The sequence below is a fragment of the Phyllostomus discolor genome, chromosome 1 (genome assembly GCF_004126475.2).
Source record: "Phyllostomus discolor isolate MPI-MPIP mPhyDis1 chromosome 1, mPhyDis1.pri.v3, whole genome shotgun sequence".
Taxonomy (NCBI): Eukaryota; Metazoa; Chordata; class Mammalia; order Chiroptera; family Phyllostomidae; genus Phyllostomus; species Phyllostomus discolor.
In genome coordinates, this window is record NC_040903.2 from 1,880,840 (window position 1) to 1,905,729 (window position 24,890).

General features: G+C 69.2%; 1 protein-coding gene across 1 annotated transcript; it reads right to left on the bottom strand.

Moving 5' to 3' along the window:
• Nucleotides 1-996: 996 nt before the first annotated feature.
• On the bottom strand, nucleotides 997-17,613 carry CPZ (carboxypeptidase Z). The gene is made up of 11 exons (XM_028503827.2): nucleotides 17,559-17,613; nucleotides 15,848-15,880; nucleotides 14,586-14,960; nucleotides 12,082-12,297; nucleotides 9,238-9,434; nucleotides 8,532-8,693; nucleotides 7,983-8,141; nucleotides 6,750-6,885; nucleotides 5,052-5,191; nucleotides 2,183-2,282; nucleotides 997-1,492 (listed from the first exon to the last, which is right to left on the bottom strand). Exons 3-11 carry the CDS (start codon nucleotides 14,668-14,670, stop codon nucleotides 1,125-1,127), a joined length of 1,563 nt encoding a protein of 520 aa, XP_028359628.1. The 5' UTR covers nucleotides 14,671-14,960; nucleotides 15,848-15,880; nucleotides 17,559-17,613; the 3' UTR covers nucleotides 997-1,124.
• Nucleotides 17,614-24,890: the final 7,277 nt, after the last annotated feature.

Below are 24,890 nucleotides of genomic sequence, written 5' to 3' on the forward strand. Positions count from 1 at the left end.
GTGTCTTTCCAGCGCCGGCCGGACCCCAGCTGGCCTGCGGCCTCAGCCGCCCCTCTGTCCCGCCCTTGGCCTCCCTGGCTACAGCCCCTGCCCTCGGGCCTGGCGGGGCGAGCTTTGCTGCCCACGCAGCTGGGGGCCCTCAGCTGCCCAGATGAGCAGAAGCAAATCATTTGACCTTACATCCTTAATGGGCTGCACCCCAGGAAAAAGAAATGGGGGAAAAACAATAGAGAATAAAAATCTCTGACCAGTTCTCGGCCATCACCCTGTGGGTGCCGCTGCTGGCACCCACCCCCCACCCCCGAAGCCAACGTGCGTGTGTGGTCCGTCGCTCGGAGAAGCAGTTAGGAGAACTAGCGACGCCGCCTTCCCGGCACTGTTGAAAACCGTGTCCTCGGGGCAGGGAAAGGGGGGACATGATTCTGACTTGGAATCAGAACCATCCCCACGGACCCACCCGCATCTCCCCCTTGTAAGGAAGCCTGCTCCTGGTGCACTGGAAGGGCTGCCCCGCCCCCCCCCCCGGCCAGGAGATGCACCTCCCCCCCCCCCCCAGGGGCCAGGAGATCCGTCCCCTCGGGCCCAGGTGCTCCAGGGCCTGGTGCTGCTAAGCATGACCCTCAGGTGAAGGTTCGGGGTTCAAAGTCCCTGGCAGCTCTCCGGCCCTCACGGCCTTGACCCCAAGGGGGTCACCTGCTGCCCGCTGCCACACCTCCCAGCCAGGCACCCGACCTTTCACCTTTGCGTCTCACAGCCACGTGCTCCCCAGCACACAGCCTTCCGCCGCAGGGGCTCAGCTCCTGCTCCGCCCTGCACCCCCCTCCGTGGGCGACCCTGGGCGAGCCCCGGTCTCCCACCAGTGACACAGAGGGCCCCCTCACTTTGGAGGCCACCCAGGCACAGGGGAGTTAGAGTGGCAGCCCTGTGCGTGGCCACCAGGGTCCCATTCTGCCCCCAACAGGTGCCCCCCGCCCCACAGCGCCTCCCATCACGGCCGGAGGTGAACAGAAACACTTTAATGGAAGGGAACGGCTTTACAGGGCATCTGTGAGACGAAATCAAGAGCCAGGAGCCCCGGGCCCGGGCGGAGTGGGGGGGGCCTTGGCGTCGCTCGGCCGGAGGCCCTAGTACTTGAGCAGCCAGCGCGGCTTGTCCGCGGTCAGCGACGTGAAGTAGGACCACCACCAGGGCTTGCTCCCGCCGGCGCCAGGCTGCCTCCGCGCCCCGAGGGGCTCCTGGCCCGGCTCCTCGGGTTCCCCGTGGGGGCCGGCACCCGCGGGCGGGTCTCGCAGCCCGGGCCCGCCCCTCCCCGCGCCCTGCGGGAACTTCTTGGGTCCGGGGCCCAGAGGCTGCAGGATGAAGTCCACGCGGCCGGCCCTCTTCATCCGGGCGGGGATGGTGACCTTCTTGGCGACCTTGGAGTAGCCCGGGGCCTGAGCGATGACTATGTGGGACCCCGGGGGCAGCAGTCGCCAGTAGTCACCGTCTGGGGCTGTTGACAAAGAGCATGAGGTGACTCCTGGCCCCGGGCCCAGAGCCAGCCTGGAGCGACGGGTGGTGGGCGTCAGAGTGGGCGCTGGCCCGGAGGACAGACAGGCCCCGAACTTACACGGGCCTCCGTCAGGACCTGGAACGCCCTTCCCAGCTCCTCCCTCTGTCCAGCTCCTACTCATCCCGCAAAGCCCTGCTTAGGCACCCCCTCCTCTCTGAGGCCTTCCCAGGCCACCCCCGGCCTCCACCCCCAGACTACACGGTCGGCCACCCCGCCCTGCCCGCACCGGGCAACGCACGTCACGATGCACTGAAATGTTCAGATCGGCTGTGAGATGCCCGCGGGCCCCGGGAGCCCACGGGGGTGGGTCCATTCATCGGTGGGATGCAAACTCGGGGCTGCCAACACAGGGGCTCGTGGGCCGCAGGCAGCCCCCCACTCTGGTGATATTTGAGAAGGTAGCTTCACCTGGCACAGGTGCTTCTCCACAAACCTGGAGTCCACGTCCCGTCCCTGGGCCTGAGCGCGGTCTCCCGGGCCCAGGTGCGGCAGGAGACACAGACCCAGGTTCCCGCCCACCCTCCCCCGCCCGGAGGGCAGAGGGTGATTTACGTCCCCCGGAACAGCGTGGGGACACTGTGAACACCCGCGGGAGCCGGTGGCCGGGACGCGGCCCAGAAGGGCACTCACCTGTGGTGATGTCGTGGCGGATGCCCTTGACGGAAATGCGGGCGTTTTTGACTGGCTTGCCAAACTTGTCCATCACCACCCCTTTGATGCCCCGGTGCACCTGATGGGACCGCAGAGGGGCGGTGTATGGGGGGCGCCGAGAGCCCGGGTGCCACCCCCCAGTCTCCCCCCCAGACGTTTCTCCAAGGAGCCTGGGGTCTCCAGGTGGCCGAGCCCACCCCTCACTTTGCCTTGAGTGTGCCCCTCCCCTCCCTGGGCCCCAGTGTCCTCCTCTGTGAAATGAGGGTGGCCGTGAGCCTGTCTCAGGGCTGCCAACCCTGTTGAGGGTTTGGGGACGACCCACAGTCCCGCTGGAGGGCCTGGCTGCCAACACCCCCGGGCAGCGGGCAGCAGGCAGTGGGCAGGACGCCCTTCCACCCCGAGGGCCGAACGCCCGCCCCCGTGGTCAGAGCCTTGGCCAGCTCCCCTCTGAGTCGGGCCCCCAAAGTAGCATGGGCCGCCAGGAGGACACGGGCCGGGGTTCGGGCCCTGGTGTCTGCCCCGGCTGTGGCCCCCCGACCCGCTCTCTGACCGTGTGGGGGCTACCTCACGTCCTTGGTGTGGCGGCCCCTCCTGGAAAGCAGGGTCACACAGCCCGCCAGGGTGCTGCTGCAGAGCAAGGCCACGCAATAACACAGGCGGCGCCAGAGCGGGGACGTGGGACCTGCACCGCCCACTAATGCACTGGGGGTCCGAGCATTTGCCCGCCGCTCCGGCATACAGCCCCGGGCAGGACAGGGACGTTCCCCCTCCCCAAAGCGAAGCGCCTCCTGGAACTGCCCCAGCCTGCTCACGCCTCTCCTGAGAAAACCTGCAACACGCAAGCAGGACCGCCGCTGCTCCGCCGGCCGGGAACAACGTGGGCCCACAGGTCACGTCGGGTGGGGCCAGGACGACTGGGGGGCAGGGGGCTCAGCACGGCAAGGCCGGTCTCCCCTAGGATGCTGCACCACCCACTGAGTGCGCCCCAACCCCTGACCAGTGCTCCTCCCCTTCAACACCAGCTCACACCCCTCTTCCTCCAGGAAGCCCTCCCTGATGACCGGCCCCATCAGGGGCCTCCTCTGAGGTCTTGTGGTCCTGCGCGTCCACTCTCCCAGCTCTGACCTCATAGAGAGGTCACAGCGCGCCCTCCCCTGCCCAGCCTGAGGGCAGGGGTCAGACACACAGTAGGGACCCCTCGTTTAATGTCAGCGTGCCCTGGCTGGATTTCACTCCGTCCTTGCTCTCGGGCTGGGGGGTCATCGTCCTGCAGAGCCAGGGTGGGGAGCCCTCCAGAGGGGGAGGAGAGGCGGAGAACGTCCCCCCACACCCTCCACCGGGGCAGATGGAGACACCCACCCAGGGCCTGGTCAGCGTCACTGTGAAGGGGCCTCAATGGGCCGCGACAGGCTCGATCCTTATCGCGAGGCCCGGCCCGGCTCTCCCGAGGGGTCGGCCTCGGGGGCAGCCACGCCCGGCACGCGCTGCCCAGCCTTCCTCAGAGTCTCGCCTGCTATTAAATCTTCCTCTCCCAAGACTTCACATGCAATATCCTCAGAGCGATCCCAGCTCCATTTAAGGCTCCTTAAAACCCATTTTCCGCAGACAGCCGTAAAATGAAATGAGCGCGGGGTCTGGCCCCGGGCGGTGATTGAATGATGGCCGGCTGCGCGGCCAGGGGGCCGCGACGCAGCGGCTCGCGCACCGACGCCGCCCAGCGGCCGTCTGGGCTTGTGTCCTGGCGCTCCGGCTGCTGACCGGGAGGCACAGCCCGGAGCGAGGTTCCTGATCTTCCCGGAAAGGAGGGAGGCTGTGGACAGACCTGCGGTTCGGGGCGGCCGGTCCGAGCTCGAGCGCTGGGTGTGGCTGGGGGAACCCCCACTGTCTATGAAACGGGCCGCCGTCTGCTGCCCCGGACGGCGGTCAGGGTTCGAGGCCACGTGCGGGGGCGTCCACTGCGGAGCACTGCGCATGCGCCGCCCCCCTGCGGCCTCGCCGGGAGACCCGCTTTCTCTCCCAGAGCCTGCGTCTCCCTGGCACTGTGTGGGGGTTGTTCAGTGTTTGGGAACAATGTAGCAGAGGCCTCTGCAAAACCACTGCTCCCCTCCACGGTGACCCCCTGTGTCCCTCTCCTGTCCGTGACCTTACCCAGAGCCCCGAGACCCCCCTGACTGTGAGCCACTCTGTGGACACTGGGCAGGCGGCAGGGCTGGGGGAGGTGACCGGCCGGACAACTGGCACTCCAGCCCCCGCTCGGTCACCCAAGACTTGAGAGGGTTGTCCAGAGAGGGGTCGCTAGGGACAGTCTCCGAGGCCCCTGCTCCCTTCCACTCAGCTATTTCTGGGTGACCTCAGCAGGCCGCCCACCCCCTGCCCCACCAGCCTGCGGCATCCCGTCCAAGGGGCAGACCACCTGAGGCCGGACCACACAGCCAGCTGCCCAGCGCAATCCCCCAGGCCTCACCCTGCCCAGTGCCCACCGCATCTTCCAGCCACCGGGACCCTCGCCCACCGGCCCCCGCCTGCTCTCTCCCCATCCCATCACCTTTCCCCTAGTCCTTCAAGACACAGCCCAGGTACCGCCCCCTCCGGGAAGTCCCCGGGGTTCTGGGACAGGGCAGGGGTTCCCCCTGGGCTGCCCCTGCCCGGGACTCACTCCTTGGTCATTTGTGCCCCTTTAGGCTCTGAGACGGTGGCTTATGCCCCCTGGTGGTCACCCCCTGCAGGGCACGACCCGCGGGCGGAGCGGGTGAGGCTTTGGCGGTACACAAGCAGGTGCCTGGGTAGGAAGTGGGGTGTGTCTGCACACGTGGGCACAGCGGAGCCCACCGAGCAGCCCCCAGCTCACCGTCTCCACGAAGTTCAAGAGCGGCTCCTTGTTGTGCTGCCAGAGCGTGTAGAGGGCCTCCTCGGGGGGGAACTTCACGCAGCCCAGCTCCACCGTGATCTCGAAGCAGTTGCTGTGCAGGTAGTTGAAGTCGGACATGCCTGCGGCGCCGGGGGGGGGGGGGGGCAGCTGAGCGCGGCCACGGGGGCGGGGGGCCAGGGTCGCCGTCCCCGCTCCAGAGGTCAGCGGGCTCCGGTGCAAGGGTTGGCACCCACGGGGGTGGGCAGCCGGCGGCACTCTGAACCGAGGCGCTGCGGTGCCCGGGTAGCCACCCCTCAGCAGGGCGGAGGGAGCCCGAGCTGACCTCCAGTGCAGCCTCGGAACGTGTGTGGCCGAGCCGAGGGCCCCCCCAGGCCTGGACCCCACAGATGATCGTGTGCATTGACCCGGACGGCCACGAGGGCCGCCTGGGGAGGAAGGTCCTGTCTCCCCCACGTCTATGGGGGGGACACGGCCTTGCCGGCTGGGCAGACGCCAACCAAGTGGTGGGGAGAGGCTCCCCGACAGCTCAGACTGACCGCTGCCCCAGCCACCTTTGGGGTCTCCTGGTCAGCAGAGGCCATGGCCACTGACCACCATCCAACTCTGCCTGGGGCACCTGGGACACCCCGCCCCAGTAAGTCGGGGCCACCCTGGCGCGCGGTACCCGGTGCTGCTGTTACCGACTTGACATTCGGGCCCACAGTGCAGCCACACGCCCCTCGCCCTGGCGCCTCTGGCCCAGCCCCACGCTTGCCCCGGGAGGCCCTGACGACAGGGTCAAGGCCGAAGCTCAGAGCCCCGGGCGCTGGGGAGCCTGGGGGCTGGGTTCTGGGGGGGGGGGACGCTGCTCTGTTCCCCGGGGAGGGCAGCCCAGGAGACTCCCCCGGAGCAGGCGTGAGCTGCCTTCAGAATGGGGCCACCCCCTTGCCCACGAAGGAGCGGGGTGGAGTTGGGGGGGACCAGACTCGCTTCCAGCCCCAGCTCTGCCGCCTGTGCGGTAGCCCTGAGCCCATCCCCACGTCTGCCAAACGGCATGAACGGCGGGCGTCCTGCGGGGGTGCCGGGCGGGCGGCAGAGCACTAAGGCGGGAGCAGGCGCCCAGCCCCCCGGGGGGGGGGGGGGGGAGGGGGGGCCTCGGGCCACACAGGGCGGCATGTACGCCCGCAGGGCTCTGGGCCCCGTCCTCACTGAGCACAGCTTCCGCGAGCAAAACTCAGGCGTCCCGTTCAAGCTGAATTTTGGAGAAACAGCAAATGAGGTCAGAGTGGAAGCCTGTCCCCAGCCGTATCGGGGACTCGCTCGTCCGGCTCTGCGAAAGCCACCAGCGTTTCTCTGAAATTCGAGTTCCGTGGGGCGGGGGGGGGGGGGGGCCTGCATCCCACGGGGCAGCCCTCGGTCGCCCTCGGGGGCAGCACAGACTGCACAGAGGGGGGCCCGGAAGTGCAGCGGTCACTGACCAGAGCCGGCAGCGGGGAGTCCCAGGTCCTGTTCTGCCACCAGCAACGAGGACTGAAGCCCACCAACGTCCCCCGGTCTCCCTTCCCCTGAGTGTGTCCCCGGGACCAAGTGCATCATTGCAGCTCCCAGAAAAAGCTGCCACAGGAGGGGCCAGGCCACGCCCCTGCCAGGCCCCGCCCCTGCCAGGCCCCGCCCTCCCCCAGCCCCCCAGGGCCTCACCTCCGGTGAAGCTGTACCAGTCCGCGCCGTTGATGATGCTGCCCCTTTTCAGGAAGTTGCCCCCGCACCTGTTCTCCGACCTGTCCATCATCATGGGGTGCACGTCGGCGTAGGCCCTGGCCAGCAACTTGAACATCTGGAGAGGAAACCAGAAGGTGGGGCGCCCTGCCGTCTGCCCCCCGAACTGGGCGCAGTGGTGGAGGGGCATCCCCGGGGGGCACCGGTCACCGAGGGAGTGGAGGGGAACGGCGTCCACCCGGTGGGCACGGCACGTGCAGAGGCCCGGCGGTGCGGGGGGCCAAACCCAGGGCGCCTGCGGGGCCGGGAGTGGGTGGGCAAGGCCCGAAACACCAGGACCCAGGCCCTGGAGAAGACCCACCTGCCCGGCTCCTGCCCCCGTGATCCTGGACAAACCGGGCTCCGTTCCACGGGGCTGTGGACTGGGTCCCGGGTGCTCGGGGGGGGGGGCCACTCAGGAGTGGGGTTTCTTGCAGAGCGGGCAGGTGCAGGGACAGATGGTGGGGGTCGGCAGGGGGACGGCGGGGCCACGGCCAGCCTGGGGCCCCAGAACGCTGCCCTGAGGTGCCGGCCCTCACCCATGGGGTGCCGTGGGAGTTCGGGGGTGACTTGGGACCCGCTGGCCAGCCCTGCGCCAGCCCCCGCCCCGCTCCCCGGCGCCTCTCCCGGGACCCCGGTTTCCACAGAGACCGCCGCGGGCTACAGGGCTGGGGAGAATCGACTGCTGATGGATGGCTGCTGGGGAAGAGGCTCGGTTTTCTGGCTCTGTGGGGACTCTTTGAGGCGGACATGCCCCCCACCCCCGCCCCCGCCAGGGAACATCTTCGAGAATCTGCCCCTGAGAACTCCTCCTCCGGGGTTCCTGCAGGGTCCCACGGCAGCCGCTGCCAGGGCCAGGGCCTCCCACACCCAGCCGGGCGGCTGCCGTGCGCGCTGCAGCACTGCCCTCTGCTGGCGCCTCCCGGAACCACGCTCCCCTTGACCGGGAGACACCGGGTGGCCCGGTGGGAGGGCAGGTGGCCAGTCCCCACCCGCGCCCCCAGACAGGGACACTGGTGCAAGGTGGGTGCGGCCCGAGGAGAGAGAGGACGCTCCCGCCAGGGCCGGAAGGCGTCCTGGAGCGGGGGCGCTTTGGAGCTGGGCCCGGGAGCCCCCCAGTGGTTCTGTGACTCCGGGCGGCCCCAAGGCACCGCCCACCCCACGCCTGCCCCTCACCTTCTCGTCAGGCGTGGGGGAGAACATCTTCTCCTCGTGGGGGTGCTGGGAGAAGTCGAAGGGGTAGGACACCACCAGGTCGCCCCCGTGCAGGCTGGCCGAGAGCACGAAGGGGATGGTGCGCATCCACTTCATGATGGCCTTCGTCTCCGGGGCCACCTGCCAGGACGGGGCAGGCCGGTCTCAGGACAGGGACAGGGCGCCACCCGCTGCCCCCCTCCCCCGGGCCAGTGCCTGACTGGTAGGCCTGGGTCCAGGCACTACAGGGCTCATGCCCACGCTGGTCCTCCTGCCTGCCGGCCCTCCTACCTCTTCGGGATGTCACCTCCTCCAGGCAGCCCTCCTGGGCGCCTGACCCTGAGCACCTGCCAGGCTCTGGGTGCTTTCCACGCATGCTCCCTGAAAGCTGCCAGCGCCCGGGGAGGGGCTGTCGTCGGAGGCTGAGGCTTTCACCGCCAGGCTCTCGTGTCCCGGGGAGGGGCCGCACCTGAGGGTCCCCGGGTGCGCGAGACCCTGGGACGGGTGCGAGGCTGGGCGGGCGGCTCCTACCTTACCCCACCAGTAGTGCTGCGGGATGGCGATGTGGTCGGTGCGCGTGCCGCGGGACGCGGCCAGGCGGTAGAACTCGGAGGTCAGGTCGGGGAAGTTGCGGTTCAGGTCCAGGTTCTGCGTGTTCTGCCTCCCGCTCGTCCAGCCGTTGTAGCCGGCACCCTGAAACACGGGCCGCGCCTCGCTGGGGTCAGCACGCCGGCGCTGGGCCTTCCGGGGGGCGGCCGCAGGGCCGGCCTGAGCGTCGGCCGGGGCCGGGGCCGGGGTGTCTCTCTGGCTGTCGGTGATGAACTTGGGGGCCTGTGCCTCCTGCACGTGCTCTGCCCTCTCTCCGGCCCCTCCCACCCGGCTTCCTCGCCGGCCCTCCGACCCCAGGGCCTGGCCCTGGCCGGAGTGACCCCCAGCTGTCACCCACGGTTCCCCACCTCCTGCGGGCAGGAGCTTCTGACCCCCAGCCAGCACTCTCACCCTCTCTGGACGTCCTTTCTCACCCCCCGTCTCCCCCAAGTGTGCACCACCTTTGTGACACCCACGAATGGCCTCACCGGTCCCCCTCTGCCCAAGCAGGACTCGCCCATGTCACTGCCTGCTGGACACACGGCCCCCAGGTGGGGGCGCCCTCGGACCCTCCCCGGCTGCTAGTGAACAGTGAGCAGTGAACGGGGTGTGGGAGGCCCAGCCCCGCCGCGCTGCCCCTGGCGCTCACCTCGGCGGCTGCCACCTCGTAGCCGTCGGGGTTCATGGAGGGCAGCAGGTGCAGGCGGGTGGTGTTGAGCAGGCGCTGGACGCGGGGGCTGCCCAGCAGGTACTCGGAGCACAGGTACTGGGCCAGGTAGATGAGCATCTCCCGGCCCGCCACCTCGTTGCCGTGGATGTTGCCGATGAGCTTCACCTCAGGCTCCACTGGGGGGAGACACGGTGACCTGGGGGTCGCCTCAGGTCCCCGGGCTCCTCCCGGCCCGAGGGCCCCCTGGGCGGGGTCGCCAGCTGGGCAGGGACCAAATCGTGCTTGTTTTGGCCCGAGTATCTCCGGGGCGAATGAGGGCCCACGGAGGTCGCCGCTTCTGCTGAGCTCATTCGATCCGTCTGGCCGAAATGAGCGGCACCCCGGACTGGGGACGTTAGTCGGTGATTAGTCAGTGACACATTGTATCGCTGGCGGCCACGCCTCAGTGCGTGGAGGAAGGTACACATCCGTGCTTGGGTGGAGAGGCAGACGGCCAGTGAGCGAGTAAACGAATGGAAAGATTGGAAAAGAGGAAGGGAGGAAGGGAGGAAGAATGAGGGTGAGTGGGTGGGTAGATGGGTGGATGGATGGTGGATGGTGGGTGGGTGGATGGATGGTGGATGGATGGTGGATAGATGGGTGGATGGTGGATGGATGGATGGTGGATGATGGGTGGATGGTGGATGGGTGGTGGATGGATGGTGGGTGGTGGATGGTGGATGGATGATGGGTGGATGGTGGGTGGTGGGTGGATGGTGGATGGATGATGGGTGGGTGGATGGATTGATGGATAGATGGATGGGTGGATGGTGGATGGATGGATGGTGGATGGATGGATGGTGGATGGATGGTGGATGGATGGTGGATGGGTGGATGGTGGATGGTGGATGGATGGTGGATGGATGGATGGATGGTAGATGGATGGTGGATGGTGGATGGATGGTGGATGGTGGATGGATGGGCGATGGATGGATGGATGTGGATGGATGGTGGATGGATGGTGGGTGGTGGATGGTGGATGGATGATGGATGGTGGATGGTGGATGGGTGGGTGGGGGGATGGGTGGATGGTGGGGATGGTGGATGGATGGTGGATGGATGGATGGTGGATGGTAGATGGATGGATGGTGGATGGATGGTGGATGGTGGATGGTGGATGGATGGATGGTGGATGGATGGATGGATGGTGGATGGTGGATGGTGGATGGATGGTGGATGGATGGTGGATGGTGGATGGATGGTGGGTGGTGGATGGATGGTGGATGGTGGATGGATGGTGGATGGTGGATGGATGGATGGATGGTGGATGGATGGTGGATGGATGGATGGATGGTGGATGGTGGTGGGTGGATGGATGATGGATGGATGGATGGTTGATGGTGGATGGATGGATGGATGGTGGATGGATGGTGATGGATGGATGGATGGTGGTGGATGGATGGATGGTGGATGGATGGTGGATGGATGGTGGATGGTGGATGGATGGTGGATGGATGGTGGATGGTGGATGGATGGTGGATGGTGGATGGTGGATGGATGGTGGGTGGTGGATGGTGGATGGATGGTGGATGGTGGATGGTGGATGGATGGTGGATGGATGGTGGATGGATGGATGGATGGTGGATGGATGGTGGATGGATGGTGGATGGTGGATGGTGGATGGATGGTGGATGGTGGATGGATGGTGGATGGTGGATGGTGGATGGTGGATGGGTGGTGGATGGTGGATGGATGGTGGGTGGATGGATGGTGGATGGTGGATGGAAGGGATGCATGGTGGGTGGGTGGGGGGAGAGATGAATTCTGGGAGGAAGCAGACCAAGAGCCTGGCAGCCTCGCCAGCTGTCTGCGGGGCCCGGGACAAGTCACGTCTCCCCTCCAACCTTCCCACTACTCGTCTGAAAGGAGGCATCTCCCTCCCTGGCCATGTGTGGCCCCAGAATTTGCAGCCATGGGGGCAAACCCTCACCCCCAAATTCGGCGGGTGTGAAGGGCCCCAGGTCTCCCAGGGCAGCCACGGTCCTGGGCGCTCTGCACAGGGACCCCTCGGCCGCACGCTCCAGAGCTGACCTCCAGCATTCTGGACCCAGACCCCGCCCCGAACCCGGGCCCATGCCTGGTCCTCAGCCTGCCCCCCAGATCCCGAGCCACGGCCATTTCCCCGGCGCCCGCGGCCCTGGCCTGAGCAGCCCTCTCTCGGTCACACTGGGCAGTCAGCTGTGACCGCAGGGGGGTCTGACTCTGCCCCGGAAGAAGGACGCCCTGAGGGGACCACGGAATGGGGCGCCCCAGTGCGGCTCTGCCCCGCCACACACCGGGACCCCAAGGCCTGACGTGCACTGCGACGGATGTGGGCTTTACACGGAGCAAGGACTCTCTTCACGCATGCGAGATGCCACGCTCACCATGTGGCCCGGAGGAGCCGAGCACATGGCACACAGAGACGGCACGCTTTCCCCGGAGGAGGTCCAGGCCCGTGCACCCCGGGCTCCGCTGCCCCCGGGCCAGCAGCCCCCACTCCGGGGTGGTGCCCTCCTCCCCTCCCATGTCCCCTTGACTCCCAGGGACGTCACCCAGAGGTGCCAAGGTGCCCGCTGGGAGGTGGCCCTGCACCAGCACACACCGGGCAGAGCCCTGGAGCCTCACACCCCCCCCCCCCGACCCCAGACCCCGTCCCCCGAACACCGGGGGCTTTATTAGAGTCCTGCACCCCGGCCGGCGCCGCCCCCCTCCCCGAGGCCAAGCAGGCCTGGCCCCCTTCCCCAGAGCGGGCTGGTCCCCGGGCCTCCCCCGGGGCACCGGACACGACCGACCGCGGCTCACTCAGCTCGTGCTGGCCGGGGCGCGCCGAGAGCTCGATGACCAGCAGGTCCTTGCCGTCGAAGCTGCGGCCGATGCTGTAGGTCCGGGCGATGTGGGGGCAGCGGGCGGCCGTCCGCTTCAGCACGCGCACCATCTGGGCGTAGGAGTGGTGCGCGAAGTCAATGAAGGTCGCGGGCAGGCCCGAGGGGTGCGGCGCGTCCTCCGCGTCCAGGCCTCCTGGGGGCGGGGCGGGGCGGGGCGGGGTCAGCCTGGGGCGCCTGGGAGGCCCTATCCACAGACAGCACCCTACCTGCCCGCACCTGCTGCCCCCCGGGGACAGCCTGGGGCCCTGCCCGCCGCAGCACCCTCACGCCCGGACCCCCAACGCACTCTGGCCAGCCGGCCCAGTCTTAAACGAAAACCCCTCTGTAACCCTTAGCGTCCGCAGCGGGCAACAGCGCCCGACAGATGCACGAAGCCACACAGCTCCCACCGTTCCCGTGAGTGTGGGGGAAAAGACGGACCCACAGAGCCCTCCACCCCCAGAAAGCTGCTGTTCGGCCTGTGGTCTCCTGGCCGTGTCTCTGTTTCCTGGGACACCCGCTGTGACCCATGGGGGGGGGGGATTCCCACCCGCTGTGACCGGGGAGGGGGTGGAGGACCCCTCTCTGCCTCGTTTACTCGGCGTCCGGACAGGAAAGTGTCAGCCCCCTGGGTCAGTGGCGACGGCTCTGAGGGGCTCCATCCAGCCCGCACTCGGCTACCTGAGGCCTGCAGGTGTTTGCGGCCCCGACCACAGGGCAGGGCGGGTGCCTGGGGGGAGGGGAGGTGGGGGCAGGGCAGGCCTGGGGGTGGGGGGCAGACGGGTCTCTTTCCACACACTGCACTTCCAAAAGCTTCCTGAGGAGAAATTCCTGGGCCTCCAGGCCCGGGGAGCCACCGCCAGCTGGCTTTCCCACCTCTCACTAGCGCTCACACCCGGCGGGTGGCCCTGGCACCCTGCCCGCCCCAGCCCGGCCCCGGGAGTCTCGGCCTGACCCTCGCAGGGTCCAGCAGGCTGGTCCCGGGGGGAGCGCTAAGAGTTCATCCTCCCCCCAGGTCTCACTCGAGCTGTGGTTTTGTGTGTACTCAAGACCGTCTTGAGGAGGAAGAAAGCAGACGGAACCGGCAATTTGGTGTCAGAGTTGCCCGAAATAGTCTCTTTCAGTCTGAGTCGTCCGGCTGTCCCAGGGCGGGCAGGCCCGGCCCACGGGGAGCCCGGCTCCCCCCTCGGGTCCCCGCCCCGCCCCGCCGCCTCCCGCCTGTCTGCGGCCTCTGCTCACGCAAAGCACCGCCCTCGGCCCAGGCCCGCTGCCTCTGCACAGCGGCCCCCGGAGAAGACGGGGCCCCACACAGCCAGGGAGGGGCGGAACCAGAACCGGGGTCGCCAGAGGCCAGCCGGGACGTGGATGTGTCCCCCCCGCCGTCCTCGATGTCCCAGCACCAGCCCTCGCGCAGCAGGTGCTTGGCGGTGTTTGGGGGCGGACGGTCAGTCCCTCCCTCGGCCTAGTCCATGCCCGCTGCCGTCCGCCCGCCCAGAGCCCCCCCGTCGTCCACCCAGCGGGGTGTGACGGACACTCAGGGCTGCCCTGGGTGCAGAGGAGACCCCGTGGGTGGCCCTCAGCCCCGGGTCACGCCACCTCGCCTTTCGCCTGGTGGCGTGAGTGCACCAGAGGCCAGAGGCTCATGTCCTGCACCACCCAGCGCCACGCACTGGCCGCACGTGGCTGTTTGTACTCAAGCTTAAATGTATTAGAATCCAATCAAACAAAAAGTCAGACCCTCCGTCGCACGAGCCACATTCCAAGCTCAGGGGCCGCGTCTGCCTGGCACAGCGCAGAAGGGACGGTCACCGCGGTGGGAACCATTAGCTGGCCACCAGGGACAGCTCTGTGCCCAGAGGGTGGGCACCCACGGACCCTCTCCTTCTGACCTGCCCTAGCAGGCCCAGCAGGGGCACAGCGGGCTGTGGTTAGAGGTGTGGGGAGGCTTTGGGCCCAGCCCCATGCAGGGCTTTGCTGCCCCTCCCCCTCGGCACCACTGCCGGGAAGCCCTCCCGGACTTCTTTACCACCGCCCGGGGCTGCCCGCTGCACGTCTGCTGGTTTGCCCACACAAGGGACCGGAGCCCATCGCTCTGCAGTCCCTCTCGAGGCTGCCTGAATTCCACCGAGCCCCGTGGACCCTCTCGTGTGGGTCTGGCTGCTGGGCGTATCCTAGCTGTGAACTTGCAGGTGCCCTGCCGGGGTCAGCTCCAGCCCAGGGCAGACAGGAGGTGCAGCGCTCTGCAGGGGGCTGCAGTCAAGGCCACGGGCTGCCTGGACAGCCACGGTCTTTCCGCACCTGCACTCCCGCACGCACCTGCTCTCGGCCTCCGCGCCAGCCGGGCTGCAGCGCCAGGCCCGCTCTGACCCAGTGGTCCCCCCGGGCTGCCTGGACAGTGGCCTGCTCAGCCCACAGCCCCAGCGCCCCCGCCGCCCGGTGCACCTCTCAGCTTCTCCAGCGGGTCGTGGCAGCCCTCCTCCTCGCCCGAGAAGTAGCGGCCGCAGTCCAGGAAGTAGGGCCAGGCCATGTCGATGGCGTCGAAGGCGGGCTGGCAGGCCTCCCGCAGGGCCTGGCAGACGCGCCGGCAGGGCCTGCGCGCCCGGCCGCCCTCGCAGCGCGGCGCCAGCACGGCGCAGCCCAGCAGCCGCAGGTCCGGGTTGCACTGGCCCTCCAGCAGGTGGTGCAGCACGCTCAGGAGGATGTACTCGGAGCTGGCCTCCACCGCCTCCCGCGTCCGGTGCTCCAGCGGCGTGGGGAAGGCCGTCTGGCTATAGGCCGCGTCCCGGCAGGTGCTGAGCTGCAGGTCCACACAGGTGGCTGCGGGTGGGGGGTGGGGGGGACCGGGTCAGGCCCTCCCACGGGGACCCAGAGGACCCACGGGGTTGTCTCCCTGAGGGCCCGCTGTGCCTAAGCAGACCCACCCAGGCCGGGGCCCACGGGGAGGGGCCACTCGCCTCCCCCCACCTGCCACGGCTGCAGTCTGGTGGGGGAGGGACCGGGCAAGGGCTGCTTTGGCGGAGGACGAGGGGCGGAGGGAGGGGCAGAGAAGACCCGGCCCCTCTGAGGACTGGGCTGGGGGCTCCCTGGTGGGCCAGCCAGGCTCAGGGTCTCAGCCTCCGTGTCCAGGAAGTGGGGGCAGGGAGCCAGTCTAGCCGGGGTGGGGGGCTGCCCCCTTAGGGCACGTCCTTGACTTTTGCATCGGGAAGACATCCCCCTGCTTTTAAAAATACAGTCTAGTCTCTCCACTGGGAGGACAGCAGATGCCCGATCTGGCCGCAGGAGCCGGGAAGGCAAGTCTGCTCCTGAGCCCTCCAGATACAGGAGGCCTTCCCGCCCACCTGAGAGGTCAGCGCCCCCTTCCTCGGTGTACTGAGGGGGGATCGCGCCGGAGGGGCGGGGCTCCGCCCAGCCCAGGCCCAGCAGGTGCCAGGCCGTGGGGGGCCTGAGCCCAGGACACAGAGCGGGAGGGGGACTGCGAGTCTCCGTGCCCCCACTTCGAGGCTGGACCGGGCGTGTGCAGCCCGGCAGGGGCGGGGGGGGGCGGGGCAGCGAGGGGGCGGAGGAGCAAGCTGTTGGGGAACGGCCGGCTCCATGGGAGGCCGGGCTCCGTGGCCCACACTCGCGGTCTTGTCTCACTTCTAGCTGCTGAGGAAGCAGTTTGGACTCGATTACTGGGCCACGTTATTTGTCACGCTGCTACGTACCACTGTCTGGGGCCGACGGCTGGTGGCAGCCACCTGCAAAGAGACAGCCAGGGCGTTAGGGGTGCGGCTCGCAGGAAACGCAAAATCCCGTCTGTGGCGGCCAGCGTTACACCTCTCGCCCACTAGGTGGCAGCGTTGCTTCAGCCGACGGACGGAGCGGGCGCCCGCGGCCGGTCTGAAGCCTGGGATAGGTCACTCCTCCTCCCGGCCAGGCCTCCCCTCACACAGGAGAAGCCTGGGTGGGGTCAGAGAGGGCACGCCATCCGCCCAAGGCCACACAGCACAGTGGCAGAGTCAGAATTTGAACCCAGAGCCACCCCTAGGGGCACGAACGTGTCCTCAGCCCCAGGTTCCCTGTGAAGACCTGGAGACCCCCCCAGGCTAGGGACCCCGGGGGGAGGGGAGGGTCCGGCTGGCCCCAAGCCCCGGGGCATGGGAGGTGGGCACAGGACAGAGCCACCGGGACGCCTGGGTGCCAGCACCCAGCCTCAGCTGCCCGCCTGCAGCCCGGAGGGGGCTCAGCTACTGCCGTCCACACCCAGAGGGGAGATGGGTCTGGGGGGGACTTGTTCCGGAAAGGGTCGCTGACGCCAGAGAGGAGGGTGGGGAGGGGTGGCCTGCGCTGCCCACGTCCTCCAGGGAGAGAGGCACTGCCCCTGGGCAGGCAGGACAGAGCGAGCTTCCCGGGGAGGAGGACCCCGACGGCCTGCGATTCTCCACACTCCCTGGGGTTGCCGGGGTCCCGGGAGGGTCCGCCCCCGACCCGGTGCCAGTTCCATCGGCATCCCGCCCGCGCACCTGCGTGTGCGTGTGCACGTGTGCCCTCACATACACACGCGTGTGCCCGCACACCTGCCTGGCCCAGCCCGGCCCTTTCTGCAGGAAGGGGGCGGGGACGAGGCCGCCGTGTGCACGTGTGGGGGGGGGGCGCTGGCCCCAGCAGCGGGTTCTCAGGTGTCCCCACCCCCGCCCTGGAGGGGGTCTGAATCTGACACCCTGGGCCCCAGGGCACCCCCCCGCCCCGGGGGCAAAGATGTCTGCGGCTGATACAGACCCTGAGGCAGGGGACTGGACGAGACCTCCCCTTCCAGCACCAGGGGAACTGAGGCGGGAAACTGAGGCCCGCTGGGGGGGGGCGGGGGGAGGTGTGGCTAGGGCCCCAAACTCCCGCGTGGCCCACACCATCCCGCGAGACCGGGCAGGCAGACACACACCTCGGAGGGTCCCCGGGTCCCCACTCCTTCCCAGCACTCTTGTCAGGGGACAGCGCTCCCCCCCAGCCCGCTGCGCCCACTTCCGGAGACGCTGCGGCCCACATCACAGCCGAGTTGGGAAAGAGGGGTCCAGAGGGTGCCCTGCTCCGAGGCCACCCCTTCCTGGGGGGACTGACCTCGGACGACCTGCAAGGTCCCGGCTCCCTGCTCCTGGGCGCCACCTGCAGGGCGCCCCACCACCGCTGCGCCCCGACCGCAGAAGGACCCCCCGTCCTGACACGGTGTCCCTCCGCCGCCCCAGCTGCTGTGTGCCCCGACCTGGGGTCCCAGCCTGGAGGGGCTCAGGGAGCCCGTGCCCCATGCTGGGCAGGCCACCAGTCCAACACCTCGGGGCGCCCCTTGGGGTCGTTATCTGGGGCTGTGGGTCATGCGGGGGGAAGGTGTTGCCGTTCCAAGAGCCGCGTTCTCCCCCGGACTCGCGGTCCGGACCACCTTACCCGCAGGGTCCGAGGAGGGCTCGCACCCGGGCCAGGCAGCGGCGGCGGCGGCCAGCGCGGCTCGGAGCAGCAGCGGCGGCAGCAGCAGCATGGTGGGCGGCGGGCGGCGGCGCCGTGATGTGGCACTCGAGCCTGACCGGGGCGCAGCACACTCCGCTCCCGCCCCCCAGGAGCGGAGTCGGGTTACAGCGAGGCGCCAGGACCCAGCAGCGAGGAGGGGGCGGAGGGATCCGAGCGACCGCTGCGCGCATTGTCCCGCCCCCAGGGGCAGGCACCCCCTGGGGCCGTTTCCCGTCCCCCACCTGGGGGCTCTGGGAACCGCCCTCCAAATCCCCGCTGGTCCTGCCCCAAATCCCGATTCCCGGGCAGGACTGGGGCCAGCGACCCCGGCTGGCTGCGAGCCAGGCCCAGCCACCCAGCTCTGGGCCTCGGCCCGTGAGAGGGGCGAGGGGGTGCCCCATCCCCCACACTGTCCGGGGCGTGGACGCCCCAGAAGGGCTGGTGGCCCCCCCGGGGGTGACTTGCACCTCTGAGCCCGGCCTCAGGGCGCGCCCTCGGGGCCAGCCGGCCCCTCCTGCCGTAGCCCCAGCAGGGCCCTGGGGGAGCCTGGCCCGTCCTCAGAGAAATGAGCGGTGGTGGCTCAGGGCACAAAGGGGACAATGGCTGGTCCAGCAGTGGCAGGGGGCTCCCTGGGGTGAGTCTCCCCTTCTCCTGCCCCCCTCCCCCAGAAAAGGGGGCAATGCGGAGGGTCCCCGAGAGCCATCGCAGACACCCCTGCCTCCACGGTGACCTGCCCACGCCTGGGGAGTGGGGGGCCCCTCCCCATAGGCCTCCACCCCCCAGTGCCCACACCCATGTCACCAGAGCCACTGGAGGGAGGCCCAGGGCACTCTGCCCCGTGGTGAGGGAAAGGGGGACCCCAGCCCACTGTCTGCCCAGAGCCCCCTCCCTCCTCCCAGGACCAGGGCTGCTTTGGGGTTCGGCCAAAGTCTGTGATGCCCCCTCCATGGAGCTGGACAGGTGACAACTGCCGTCCAGATGTGCGTACATCTGCCCCCGGCCACCCTCACAGCTGCACATCCGTGCACTCACGCCCTGAGCCCTGAGCCCTGGGGACAGTGCTGGCCAGGCACCGCGGTCCACGGCCCGGAGTGTCCCTGTGGCCCGACGACCTCCAGGTGCCATGAGCCCTCACGGACCCCCGTGAGGGCAGGAGGGCAGGAGGCAGGACCCAGAGCTGGATGCCACTCAGCCCGGGGACTCTGGACGCGCCACTTGGCCCAGAGGCTGGGGTGACAGTTGACCGCTGCGCTAGGCAGTCAATGTAGGGACAGGCTTCGGTCCCTCCAGGGTCCCACCTCATCTCCTCCAGCTGCCCCCTCAGCACCTCTGCAGCCTGGCATCCCCCACCCCTCACTGCCCGCTGCCCACCTGGATGGCGGCCTCGACCCCCGGGATCCCCGGGCCAGCCCATGTCTCGGGGCAGCACCCCGTGACTGCCCCATCGAAGGCTTCAGGCCCGTGCTGGGGGGCGGTGTGACCCGGTGGTGACAGGTGCGTCCCCTCCTGCATGCAGACAGGCCCAGCTTGGAGCCTGCCGCCCCCATGCCCAGCCTTCCGCCCCCAGTGACAGCCCCCCCTTCAGCTTTGTCTGTCTTTCCGAGAGGCGCATGCGGTAACGACATTCCTGTAAGCTAGGGGCGTGGGGATTTGATAAAACGGGGTCAGTCGGTGCTGGCTGTTGTTGGTTTGAAAGACCCAGGGGGAAGAGGTTGGTGACGCCCTCTGGGCTCGACCTGTCTGCCCCCTGGGAGAGCTGGGAGGAGCAGCCCCCCACCCAGGGCTGCTCTACCCAGGGGTCCGACCCACCTGCGGTCTGTCAGGGGCCAGCCCAGGCGGGCAGCCCTTCCTGAAGGCGAGGGCCAGAGGTGTGCGGGTCCTCCCCGTCCCACCGAATCCCAGCCCCCTCCAGCCAGCCCCCCAGGTAATGGGGCAGGAGGGGCGGGGCAGCCCAAAGCCAGCAGTGAGGTCAGGACGCAGCAGGTGACCCAGCAGAGGGGCGGAGCCTGAGCCTGAGCCTGAGAGAGCTCATGGTGGATGGGTGGTGAGCGCGCAGTGGCTGCCGGTGGGTCGGCTGCACCCTCCGGGCCAGAGCTCGTCCACAGGGCTCCGCATCCACAGGTGGGCGCCACCCTGCCGGGTACCGAGGGGCTTCGTCGGACACTCAGCTGTCCTGGAGTGGCCGACAAGGAGGCCGCAGCGGCCAGTGCTCCCTGCCCTTCGGGGTCTCGGGCCCCCTGGACTCGGAGGGGGGCTGTGCTGGGTGCCGCCGGCAGGTCAAAAGGAACAGGAGGCTTGCAGGGGAGCTGGGGCCCTCCCTGCCCATGGAGTGGGGGGGGCGTGGAGGGGGGGCCGGTCTAGTCCGGTCATCTTGGAAGCTGAGCAGGGGACCGGCCTCCCCGGCAGCTGCACAGCTGGCCGGGGCTGATGCTCAGTCAGCAACCCCCCCCCCCCCCCCCCCCCCCCGGCAGCGGAACGGAATCCCCGCTGCGGGAGGCGAGCGCTGGCTCACCAAGCCCTTGGGACGCGGGCTGTTCCGCAACGCACTTCAGTTCAGGTCGGTGAGAAGCATCTTTCAAACTGGAGAGACCACAAGCCCGAGGGGAGGAGCCCGGTGCGTGAGCCAACAGGCCGGCAGACGGGGCGTGCAAGAATGCCCCGCTGGGCACGACAGGCAGCGCTCCCCCAGGGCGGCCGTGCCTGAGTGGTCTTCTGGAAGATTCCATGGGGGTCTCAGAGAAGGCAGATGGGAGAGGAGCAGGCACCACCTCCCACGGCGACGCTGTCCACTGGGCGGGCACTCGAGCCCCCCTCGAGGGGGTTGAGGCTGTGAGAGTGGCTTTTCATGGGGTGAGGCGGGGCCCACCCGGCCGCTGCTCCCCCAGTCCAGGGGGGCGGGGGTCCGCAGCCTGGCTCTGGCTTCCTCACAAGGGCGACCGACCCTGCTGGGCGCACTGGGGCGCCTGGGGTGGGGAGACCCGGGGGCGCTAGGCCCACGTGCCCGCGGAGCCAGGCGTGACGTCACCCAGCCCCACACCCGAGACCAGACCCAGGGCTGGGGCCACGCTCCCACCGACCTGCCTGGGTGGTTGTGCTTTGCTTTTCTAGAGTTTCCTGCCACATGTGCGTTGTCACTGTCCCCAGCACGGGTTCCTTGTACTTGGATTGCACCTCATGACTTGGAAGCTCTCAGACCATGTCCCGCCAGGGGAGGCATTCAAGAACCAGCCCTGCCCTGGCTGGGGCGCTCAGTGGATGGAGCGCTGGCAGGAGAACCAAAGGTCGCCGGTTCGATTCCCAGTCAGGGCACATGCCTGTGTTGTGAGCCAGGTCCCCAGCAGGGGGCGCATGAGAGGCAACCACACACTGATGTTTCTCTCCCTCTCCCCCTCCCTCCCCTTCTCTCTAAAACAGTAAATAAATAAATACAAACAGTTATAAGGAATCAGCCCACAGCAGCCAGACAGATGCCGGCTGCTGTGTGGGGGGGGCCGTCGCTCCCCAGACCCTGGGTAGGGGCCAGAGCAGGGAAGGGCTCCCCAGGGCCCCACGGGGCCCTGATCACGCAGCCCTCCCTGCTCTGGGGGGCGGCCTGGGCTGCAGCGGGCGGAGGACGCCGGCGGTGAGCAGGGCCGAGGGGCCGTGAGCGGTCGTTCCGCTGCTCACCAGCCCCCTGGGCTCACCGGTCGGAGGGCCGTGGCTGCCGACGCTGCTCTCCCCTTGGGCCGTGGGGCAGGACAGACGTGCGCACACCCCCAGACCCTGTCCCCTGGGCCCTTGTGGTCACAGCGGTCGTGGCCCCCTCGACCACTCGACCGGGGACGGTGCTGGGACCCAGGTGCTGGGCAGAGCGGCTGAGTCGGGGAGGGAGGCCCCCAGCCTCCCGGCCGCTGTCCCCGGACAGACACCTGGCTCTGCCTGCACCTGCTGCTGTCTCCATCCTCCCGGGACGGTCACCAGAGTCCCGGCGTGGCTGTGGGGCAGGGCAGCAGGGGCCACGTGCTCTTGCCTGCCCTTCCTACTAAACCAACTGGAGACTGACGGGAGGCCGGCGGCCCGGGGCCTGGCCCACGTGCCAGGAGGACCGGCCGGGAGCAGAGGGAGCGAGCACCGGGCGTCTCGGAGACGCACTTCCTGGGAGACTCCCGGCCCCGCCGCCCTGCGCATCCTGTCCGGTGAGCGGACCGGGAGCCCCACCCCTGGCGCTGCGCTGGGTCCACCTTCCAGACCCGGCCGATGCTGGGGGAGGGCTCGGCCAGGAACTGGGCTGGACCAGCCTGGGTCGCCCGGGCAGACGCGGAGCAGACGAGGTCCCCTTACCCGCGGAAAGGGAGTGGGGAAACTGAGGCTCGGAGACGGAAGGACACTGCCCTATAGGGCCACCCAGCAGCCATGCGGCCGAGCCCAGCGCTGAACCAAGCCGCACCCGGTGCCCCCTCCCTTGCCCCTGCGGCCCCCACCCTGCCCACACCCACACTGCCACCTGGGGGCCCAGGGGACGCCTCTGCGGCAGCACCAGGGCCGCGGAGTGCTCTGCGCTCCAGCGGGGCCCGGCGAGGCCCTCAGCGTGTCGCCGCCGGCAGGAGTCACACTCCAGGTCCTGAGAGCTGCCGCGGCGGATGCTGGTGCGCATGCGTCCCCAGCAGCGGGGCGGCCCTGGGCGGGCCCGGGCGGCCGAGACCTGGCGGAACTGCGGTTGCGCAGGAATTGGATGTGCGGGTCGGCCACCGTCTCGCTGTAGCTCCGTCCTTGCTCAGGACGCCCCTGTGGCACTGATGGTGACAAAGGGCACAAGCCCCACCAGCCCGCTGGGGAGTTGAGCAGGGGCTCAGGGACAGTGACCTCCCCCCACCCATGCCCTAGAGGTCTGGAAGGTTCTAGAACCACAGACAAGTGCATACGGCAGCCTTGGCACTTCCCAGCGGAGTGGCTCTGGGCAGCCTCTCTGAGCCTCAGGCCCAGTGAGGGGCACTGCGGGGCCCCATCCAGGCGGCACATCGCAAGCATGGACCGTATGGGACCCTCGTGGCCACCAGTGTGGACGAGGTTCTGAGCGGCTGCTGACTAGCCCCTCGGGGGCCCACACACCCAGGACGAGCTGTGCCTCTCACGGCCCCGCCCCCAGGAGGCCGTGCCTCTCGTGGCCCCGCCCCCAGACGACTGTCCGCAGCTCTGCTCAGGTATTTCAGGGGTCTCCCGCTGGAACCATTCTGGACCTGGGGCGCACCCTTAGACCCCCCCTCCCCCGCGGAGACGATGAAGGTGCGCTCGTCTGGGGCAGAAATATCACAAGGCCACCTGGAGCCCCTGGCGTGCCTGACGAAAGGGCGTGGGGCTGGGGGACAGTGACCTCTCCTCCTGTCCCCTGGCTGTCACCGTGGGTTTTACGGACTCGGTCAGCGCTGTGGAGTGAGGCCCCGGTGGGCAGCGGGCAGACCAGGGGCCGGCACACAGCGTTGGCCTCCACAGCAGGCGGTCTGGGAGAGGGAGGGGTGAGGGGCGCAGTTCTCCTGCCATCAGACCCAGGAGCCCATGGGGCAGGGCACACCTGGGACCAGGAGACCTCGGAGGCCTGCCCGCTCCCCCGAGGCTCTCAGGACAGGTCAGTGAGAGGGGGGGGGCAGGCAGCAGGCGGGGGCCCTGGGGGCAGGGGGCAGGGGGCAGGCCCCAAGTCTGGATCGCAGAGCTGGGCCAGGCAGGGCCCAGGGCCAGGGGTCCAGGCCAGAGAGCCCAAGAGACACAGTGGGACAGGGCAAGGGAGAGGGGACAGGGAAGGGGGTGGGTTCTTTGGCAAAGGCACGGGGGTGGGAGAGAGGGAGCCGCTCTCGCCCCTCCCCCTCTGTGAGCCGCTCGCACGGAGGGCAACGACACCGGCCGGAGACGCAGTGGGCAGAGGCCCACCAAACAGTGAGCAGACGGAACCTGAGAGACCCCCTTCCGGAAGACTGGAGGCCCGGGGAAGGGCAAGGGCTCCCGGTCAGCAGCGCAGAAACATCAAGGAGTGTTGGGGTCCACGCCCACCTGCCCCAGAAGAGGGGGGCTGCCTGTTCGCACAGCTGGGCAAAGCCACCCTGCCTGCTGTGGGCACTGAACCCACAGGGCGAAAGCCCTCTGGAGGGCAGGCACACGGAGCGCGCGCACAGGCCACCTTGGAACCCGGGAGCAGCGCGCAGGGGGAGCCCCACAAGCCTGCCGGCGCCTGGGCAGGTGGGCGCGCCCGCAGGAGCCCCATACAGGGAGGCCCTGGTGCGGGGCGGGGCGGGGGCGGGGCCTGAGGTGCAAGTCCTGGAGCGGCGCGAGCGCCTGCAAGGAGACGTCGTGGAGGCGCCGGCAGTGGCGGCACACCAGCCGTAGCGCCTTGAAAGACGCGAAACCGAGCGCGGAGAGCGGCAGCGGAGCGCCCACCCGCGGCGTGGGGAGCTGTAGGGAAGGTGGCGAAACCCTGGCGCTCTGGCCAAGTGCAAGCGCAGGGAACAGGACGCCAAGGCGCGTTGTCGCTGAGACTTGAGCAGGCGAGGGCGACAAACGCGAAGGCCAGCGACTGTCCCCAAGCGTGGGCCAGCACCAGGAGGGGGTCGCGTGGTCGCAGGGGCTGGGCGTTTCCCAACGGGAAATCCACCACTGGTTCAGCGTTGCGTAGGACGCCAAGAAGGGATCCCGAAAGCCGACAGCCAGGCGTGCGGCCGGCCGCCACGGCCGCCGCCCACGCCCCACGCGGAGCAGCCTGAAGAGCGTGTCCAGCGCCGCAGGGAGCAGGTGGCCCTGCCTGCGACGGGTTCGTCAGGAAGACGCCCGAGACGCGCGCGCTCAGCTCGGCGCTGTCCGCACAGCAGAGCAGCACCAGCGTGTTGGACAGCAGCGACGAGGCCAGCGTCCGCGCCAGCAGCCCGCCGGCAGCGCCTCTCCCGGGCCCGTGGCGCTAGCGGCTCTCCAGGCGCCCCGCGGGTCAGCGGCAGCGGGCGCCTCTCGCTCGTGGCTCCGCTCCGGGAGTGGACTGGAGAAGCGCCCACGGAGTCTCGGAGAGGCAGCGCCGGCGGTCAGGGTCCGGAGCTGCACGCGCAGCGGCGCCAAGCGCGGGGTCCTGGCGCCCTGGCCAAGCGCTCTGCGCTGCGGAGCTGGTAGCGGCCCGGGCAGCGGAGCGCAGATGCGGCCGCACTCCCTCACCGCCCGCGGCGCTGTCCGGAGTGCTGAACGCGCTCGCCGTGCCCGCGCCCGGCGCCGAGCTACCCCCTGGCGGAGTCCAGGCGGGACTGACGCGAACGAGGTCGGTCC

Bases quoted from the DNA above. Each gene is read 5' to 3' on its own strand.
- CPZ (XM_028503827.2), bottom strand. From the start codon at position 14,670: ATGGCCTGGCCCTACTTCCTGGACTGCGGCCGCTACTTCTCGGGCGAG. The intron at 9,435-12,081 runs GTGAGCCGCGGT...GTCTCCCCCCAG, and splicing joins CCCCGGCCAGCACGAGCTGA to TGGAGCCTGAGGTGAAGCTC. The intron at 8,142-8,531 runs GTAGGAGCCGCC...CCGTCCTGGCAG, and splicing joins AGCACTACTGGTGGGGTAAG to GTGGCCCCGGAGACGAAGGC.